Raw genomic sequence first — 8073 nt, forward strand, 5'->3', positions numbered from 1 at the left:
ACAAATCAAATTTGATTAGATTTTTTATTTGATTTGGGGTCTATTTTGTACATTCACAAGGTTTATAAAATGAGGCCCCTGGTCAGTCTGTCATGAAAAGAGCAGTTGTTCTTAATGTTTTGTATACTCAGTATATGGCTCTGTGAAGCACTTCCCAATAGCGTACATTCTTCCTTACTTCAACAAAACAATCCCTGATGTGACAAGCTAAATAGGTGAGAGCAATGTTCCCAAAATATTGCTCCCATTTATAATACGATTATCAGCGAGATCGAGAGAGGTAATTTCTAATACTAATAATAACCAGCAACTACCATATCAAGGCTCCTGATAAAGGAGGTCAGTTAACTATTAGCCTTTGGAGACCATTCAACAAGACATTTGGAAAGATGGCCATGCGAGTGTTTTAATGGTCTTACCAATGGGGTCCTGTGATTGGTGGGGACGGTAAATAGACTGATAGGAGGGAGGGAGGGGCTCTACATAGATGGTGCTGATAGGTCCGGTTTTGGATGCAGAAATGTGGTGCTTACTGAAGTCTCCCCAACACACCCCACCACCAGCCGAAGATGTGGCTGTAACATCTGCCAAATGGAAAAAGTTAAAAGACAATTAGGCCTAACTATCAATACTCTGAAGTGATTTCCTCTCCTTATCTAATTTCCTTCATCTGCACTGATGTGAAATAACTGGACTGGTGAAAGCAATTTTCAGTAGATAGGTTAATAAACGATTGTAATTCAAATGATTGTCAGATCAGTCCAGCTGAAGGAGAGCAGGAAGCCTTTTTACACTGCTGACATGCACACACCCTGGGCATCCAGCTCTTGACAGCAAGTGCAACTGAAGTACTTGACAGGAGGTGTTGAGGTGTAGGCGTAGACTAGTGCAGGTACTTTTGAACAGGTATGCCAATCCTGATGGACAAGTCTTAAGCAACCACATGATACATTGGGACTAAATGTTGCCTTGCTACTTTGGCCCCCAACTTCCTCAAAACGGACGCAAATAATGGAGGAGCATCAGCATTGGCAGTTAACAACACTGACTTATTTTTTTACTTATTTTACTATTTTACTTATTTTAAAGCCACAGTCAGATTTCCAGTAATTTCAACTAATGCAATATAGCCTACCCCTTAATTTGGAAGAATATGATTTATTATTCATAATTTGATAAGTACAGTAGTCTTATCATAATAGAAGAACATACTACTCCATTGTTTATGTTTATGTTGACATAAAATGTATACTGGTAAACAAATGATGTAATGTTTATCTTCTATATTGTTATTCCTTCAGCACTATTATAATCGTGTTCGCATGTGGAAAAATCTTTCCCTAGCAAAATAATTGCTCCTTTGATATACACATTTTATAGTGTAGCCTTTATAGTAAATAAAACTTTCAAATGTAATATTATTTATAATAGGCCTACCCCTAATGTATTATCAGGCTATAGCATTTAGGCCTATAGAGCCCACCAAACAAATTCAATAGACATTTTACTGTCAAATTCAAACAGTGCAAGGCCGACAGGGATCTATGAAGTGTCAACTTCAACCCTAACTTCCTGGGTGGTATAATTCGTCTATGGGTTAATTTTATGCATTTGTATAGGCTATATATTTGTATCCATCAATTCTTGAAAACAATCATGTTCTTACCGTAACACCTGTTTTTCCTAAATTTCCGCAATGGACAATTTTCTTTGATTCGAAGCAGACACGCTCCGTGTTTTCTTCTAGCTGGGGCAGCTGCCATGTTTTACTCGTCTTGACCCTTCACTTCGATAACTTTAGTGGTAAATACCCCTGGGGTACAGATAAGATAGGCCTACTTTGAAACTGACGTGCAAGGGGTTGCTTTCTTGTAATTCCGAACCCAGACTTCCCTGTGGCCAGACCAATAAATAAACGAGAAGTGTGGGTGGACGTGAACAATATTTGACCTCCGACAAAAATGAGAGCCGTTAGTTCAGTCAAAAAGTGTAGTCCTCTCTCATATGCTCGATGTTATGACGTCTTCAAAACAACTGGGAACTCGGAAAAAAAACGGTCATCCAACTCGGAATTCCAACTCGGGCCTCTATAGAGCTCTGACTTTCTGACGTGAAGATCCCCGAAGTCATGATTTAACCTAGTATTTTTCAGAGTTCCCAGTTGTTTTGAACAAGGCAATATGCTCCATTCATAACCAAGTGGGAAGGTGGTAATTACCAGTTGTGGCGTTGTAAATACCATTTGGATGCATTCACATGCCTTGAACTCGTTGACAAACGCCGGATAGCTAATGGCCAACAAGCTGCGTCAACCATAAATTAAAGTACAGCTATCATGCTTGTAAACAAATTATAGTTATCAAAAAACATATCAATAAATAGCTTTTTTATAAATAATGTTTTGTTACATTTAACTGCCGAAAATTCTGTTATCAAGGTCATTTTCTTAGTAGGTGAGGCCAGAGGTCCGCATGTGGGTGAAGTCTGCGATCGGGGGTGATAGACGAGTTTCCCACATAGAGATAGAGGCCTCTTGTGACCAAAAGCAAGTTTTAGCATAGGCAGCGCCATTAGGATTTTCACCATTTTGAAGTAGTCAACTGGGTGGGACTTACTACCCGTTAAGGAAAGATTGTATATTTCCATCCAGGTCATCAGCCAATGACTTACACTTGTGAGCAAACATTTCATAACTGCAGGTGGACAGGAAATTGCCAACCTTGGCTTTATACCTGTTCAAACACACCCCAGGTGGCATGAATGCACCCTTCAGTTTGTTTACCAACTCGTAGTAGAAAATGGTAGTAGTAGAAAATAGTAGTAGAAAATGTACTACTTCAAAATAGAGATGGCCTCAATGGCGCAGCGCATGCTCTCACAGAAGCCAAATCTGACCGATACAATGTTGCGTCCTCTAACGATCTCTATGGTTTTCCACTAGTAATTACGAGTTGGAGGGGTGTTCAAGTGGATTTCTCCCAGTCGTATGTGATAAATACCACCTTCCCACAACACAGCAATAACACAGTCCAAAAACAGGTGCCCATTCAGAACAACTGTAATGCACAAAGATCTTCCTTAAATGCTTGCTAATTTTTACTGGCCACTAAAAGGCTTTCATACCAATAAAAATGTGTCAGCTTCACTAATGAAGCAAATGAAAGGCCAAATAAAAACATCACTTGTTACGTATAAATTATTAAAAAATATATATAAAAACTTAAAGAAAATCATAAGAATGACAATGATAGACATTAAATAGACTTTACAATTTGTTTCAGACTGTAATTAGCTAAAGTTTACTTGGAAATGTAGAAAGAAATCAGCGTAGTTATACATTTTATAGTCTATGCCTACACTAAAAATCAGATTTCATACATTACATTTTAAAATAGGTCTATTTTAAAATACAGTAACAACTCCATTCACAATCACTCTTACAGAGCTGTGCTGTATTGTGAAAGGATTAGTTTTCATAGATGGAGGAATGGAGGTTGGGCCACCTGTGCAGGTAGGTACTTGTTGGACAGGTTTGATTTCTATAACAAGGTTGCCATTTTTGGGTGCACAAAAAGCCATGCAATCCACATTCTCCAATAATTAAATGGGTCTCAATGTCAAAATTTTTGTACTAAATCAATTATCTTAAAATTATTTGTTAGCTCTTATTGGCATTGCTAATGTGTGGACATCCTTTTAAAAGGCAATACAGTAATGAAATTATGAGACAAAATGTCCACTCAGTAGTCGATGACCTTATCACAGAACATGATTTTGTGTTTGGTTGTATTGAACATTTTCAATAGGAAATTGATTGACTAGAAGGTCTAGAGGGCGTCTTAGTTTTTCTCTATAAACCTGATATTAGTTCCCAAATGTCAATGCCATTAATGTTATTAGCCTGTAATACCAGATTCATAACCAAATGCAAAACAATCGATTACAGGATGCCTCAAGTACAGATAATTGTCAAACCAAACAGTACAGTTCAGCAAATGATTTGTCTGCAGCAGGCCTAGCTAGATATTTCTGAGGAAGGCAATGGTTTGGTTATTGTAGACACTTCCCCAAGTGGCACAATTCTGTGTGGAACTACAAACTATTTTCATTAACTCTGCATTGAGCCAACAATTGTGATTTCAACATTATTCCATGGTACTTAACGGTCATTCTGTCGATTAGCAGATCTTCTACAGAATGCATTCTACTGTTTCACCAAAGTGACGGTATAATGCCATGCAAGAAGATGAATTATAACGTAGAAACTTTCACCAATAACTGTTTGTACATGCTCTATCACTGACTACCACTGCCAAGTCTATTCTACACATCATCATTGTGGTTTAAAATCACACTAGCACGATCCACTACAGTTTACATAGTAACCCTTTGAAAGTTAAATTCTACCAGTTGGTAAAACAGATTCTGTCCCTCTTCCCCATCCTTCCATTCCTTCAGCCTTTCCTCCATCCTCCTATCCCCAGAACCTCTGGCGGGAGGCTGGGGGTTGGTCTTGTTGGTGCACCACATCCTGGGCAAAGATGGTGCCCCCAGCGTCCATGGTGAAGATGAAGTAGAGATTGGCACCCAGCATGGCCACGGTGGGCAGGAAGGACAGGCCGAAGCCAAAGCCCCGGACACTGCTGCCCAGTGCAGCTGCCACCCAGTACATCAGCCTGTTGGCACAGAGGAGAGATGGACATTAGACAGATGCAGTCATTTCTATAGTCTGCCCAGACTGCCTTATATTGAGATCACATGTCATATCGGGATATGACTGACTGGGCACTGAAATTGGACAATAGATTTCACTGCATCTCTCTGGTGTATGTGACAATAAAATAAACATGTTTTTTTTGCATTGTTGTTTCTTTACCTGCCGAAGGCGAAGATGATGGTGAGCAGGGGCACCAGTTTGAGCAGGTCCTGGCTCAGGTAGGGCGCCATTACGGCCAGCTGCAGGAAGTAGAGCAGGAAGAGGGTGACGGAGTCATCCACATAGCGCCGGTGCACACCCACCTCCCTGGCCTCCATCTCACACAGCGGCTTCACATTCCCCAACCGCATCCTGGAGACACCCAGCACCATCCAGCCTGGGAGGACAATACAAGTGTTGGCTTGTGATGTTAGTGTTGTTGTTCAACCCACCTTGCTGTTCACACCGGAGTAATTCTGGTAAAGAACATCTGCTGAATGACCAATGAGCCACTCACCCAGTATGATGGGCACCACAGCGAAGACAGAGCAGCGCAGTGTGTAGACCAGCCTGAGGGGGGCACTGTCCAGCAGTGGGGCATCAAAAGGCAGGAAGACATAGCCCCCCCACACTAGGAGGGGGAAAATCAGAGCTGCAGTGAACACAGACACTCCCACTTTGAGAGCATCCCTGTTGGCACAGTCACACCCACCTGGAGGGGAGAGGAAAGGAGAGACTTTCTTTTTACTTCAGAGGGCAGAAAGACTAACAGAAACATTACCACTTATAGATCAGATTACCTCAAATATGGGAGAAGGGGAAGGATGAATTTGCACTCGCAAAACTATTTGAGCAGAACCGCAATGGCTGAATGAACAAGGGAAAAACTAGCAAAGAGAAAGACAGACAGTGAGAGAAAGAGGTTGGAGGCCAGAAGACAGAAAGATGAAATGTTGATGCGTCTCTTTACATTTTGAGGACCCCCGCTCCACTGGCCAGTCATGGTAGTAGCCATCAGGCGGGGTTCCCTGGGGAATGAGGAGGAGGCTCTTCTCTGCGTCCACATCCCAGAATACCTCCCTATCTCTGGGAGACGTCGGAGCACTAGAGGAGTGTAGGATAGTGATGGATGGGTTGAAGACCTGCGCTGCCTTCTCAGGCAAAGAGTTCATACCATCTTCTTCTATCTCTACCTGCACCTTCTCCCCTCTCTTACACAGCTCTGGGTGCTGCACCTCTCTCCCCACCCATTCTTCCTCCATTCTCATTCTCTCTGCTCCCAAATCCAGCCCTCTCTCACTCTCCATCTGACTTTCTCCTTCGTGAAGAGAGGTGCACATGGAGTACACCCTCCTCCTCTCTCCCTCAGGGTCATCTCTCTTTCCCCTTCCCTTATCTTCTTTCGCAGTCAATGCACTTCTGTTCTTTGTAGTTGTCTCTACATCCCTGTCACCCGGCCATTGCAGAGTGGTAGGCTCCAATTTAGCCGAACTAACCATTTCGTCTTCCTCTACCACTCCTTCCCTCCTCTTTTCCAAATCTTCCCCCAATTCTTTAATCACCTTCTCCTCTTCCCCCCATGTTGGGGGTTGGGGTTCAGCAGTCATCCGTCTGGTTTTGGAGGGGCTGTCTTCTAGCAGCTCCAGGTTTGACGGCAGGATCTCAGACATAGTTTTTTTTTTAGGTGTTCAATGTCTCCAGACTTCGTCCGTTTGTCTTGGTGAATCTGTCAGTGTGTCTATGCTTGATTGAGTGTTTTTACTTTGACTGAAGTCACATCACATTGTCTGTTTCTTTCTTTGTGTCCCAGCTCTATTGCTTTGATGGTAAACAGCTCTTCTTCACCTACAAAGAAAAGTACATTTACAGAGTGCACATTCTGTAGGTCTTACATGACTTCCCACGCAAGAGATGATGCCCCAAATCCGACAAGATCTAACTCCAGACAGCATTCTAGTATCATTAATCAAACAATAGTCTCTAAAGTTGAAATTTTTCCACGACAGGTAAGGTAAGCCAAGAACGATACGACTGCCCCTTGCAAACAACGCTCCGCCCAATGCATCTCATTATGGCCTTTACGCATGACTACCGAAGAAAATAAGCTTGCAATAGAAAACCACGAAATAAAAAATATTTGAAAAAGAAATAGAGTTATAAAGTTGTCTGAATGTGTTAACTGTCCAGATGAATGTTGTACACAGACCTTCGAAGCGCACTCCATATCACAACACGGAAGTTTCTCATACCAGCGCACTAGATAAAATGTTGGGCTTTCGGGCCACGCAAGAAGGCTGCTAGTTATACAAAGCTAGAAAACACAACTGAAAATACATAAACGTGTAATACTCACCTAACCTCAACGCTTATCAAACAATGAATTTGGGAATTTTATGGAATGTCTCTTACATCGTTTTCCTACTTCTATTGTTATTGTGTAAAAACTTTCAGTGGGTGGAAATTCAGGTGTGTTCAGGTAAATTATTAAAGGGTATGTTGCTAAAAAAACATTAAAGGGAAAGTACGATAGGAACTGTCAGTATGATCATATTTAGTTCCTATCGCATTTTCCCTTTAATGTGTTATAGATACTGTTATAGATACATACCCTTTAATAATTGAATAATTAAATGTAATAATTGAATGTACAAAAAAACAGCAACGTGTGTATTTCAAGCAGTCTTATATGTGACTTTCTTTGGATGAAAATAATTAGTGAGAAATTGTGGATATAGCCTACAGTAAATGTTTTGTTTCATGTTACGTGTTTGTTATTGGATTGATGTGTACTATTTTACGTATTGGTGTGTACTGTTCACCTTATGTTGGTTACCCTTTTTTGGATCTAATTCCAAAAGCAATATTGGTTGAAACACAGCCCTGTCACTGACAGAGAACCGAGAATTCTAAATGTTGGTGTAGGCTACAAGAGGTCTATCTATTTAGTTGCCTAGCATTTAAAGGGATAGTTCACCCAAATTACAAAATTGCTAATTATTTTCCATAAGCAGTCTATGGACAAAGTATGACAGCAATCCATGCTTTGGTTTAGTTTACCTGATATTGTTTCTAAATGCATTTGTGGCACAAATCCCATTCAAGTCATGGGACTATTAGCATTTTTTTGCACATCATGTTGAAATAATCTAGTGATTTTGATAAGCTTCACAATACATTTTTTATACTTTGTATGATTTGTACATGATGCACAGAAAATGCTTATATCGGTTCCATGATTTTAATGGGATTTGTGCCACAAATACTGAAACATTAGCATTTGGAAACCAGGGAAATAAAATCAAACACCAGAGGTTGGTGGCACCTTAACTGGAGAAGATGGGCTTGTGGTAATGGCTGGAGCGGAATGGGTGGAATGG

The 8073-nt window shown here is 40.9% G+C and overlaps 1 protein-coding gene across 1 annotated transcript; it reads right to left on the reverse strand.

Moving 5' to 3' along the window:
• Positions 1–3040: 3040 nt before the first annotated feature.
• LOC129837866 (transmembrane protein 79-like) lies at positions 3041–7172 on the reverse strand. Its single transcript, XM_055904348.1, has 5 exons — positions 7050–7172; positions 5667–6541; positions 5214–5408; positions 4877–5093; positions 3041–4676 (listed from the first exon to the last, which is right to left on the reverse strand). Exons 2-5 carry the CDS (start codon positions 6364–6366, stop codon positions 4475–4477), a joined length of 1314 nt encoding a protein of 437 aa, XP_055760323.1. The 5' UTR covers positions 6367–6541; positions 7050–7172; the 3' UTR covers positions 3041–4474.
• Between the last annotated feature and the right edge of the window lie 901 nt (positions 7173–8073).

This window comes from Salvelinus fontinalis, chromosome 38 (genome assembly GCF_029448725.1).
Source record: "Salvelinus fontinalis isolate EN_2023a chromosome 38, ASM2944872v1, whole genome shotgun sequence".
NCBI classification, from domain to species: Eukaryota; Metazoa; Chordata; class Actinopteri; order Salmoniformes; family Salmonidae; genus Salvelinus; species Salvelinus fontinalis.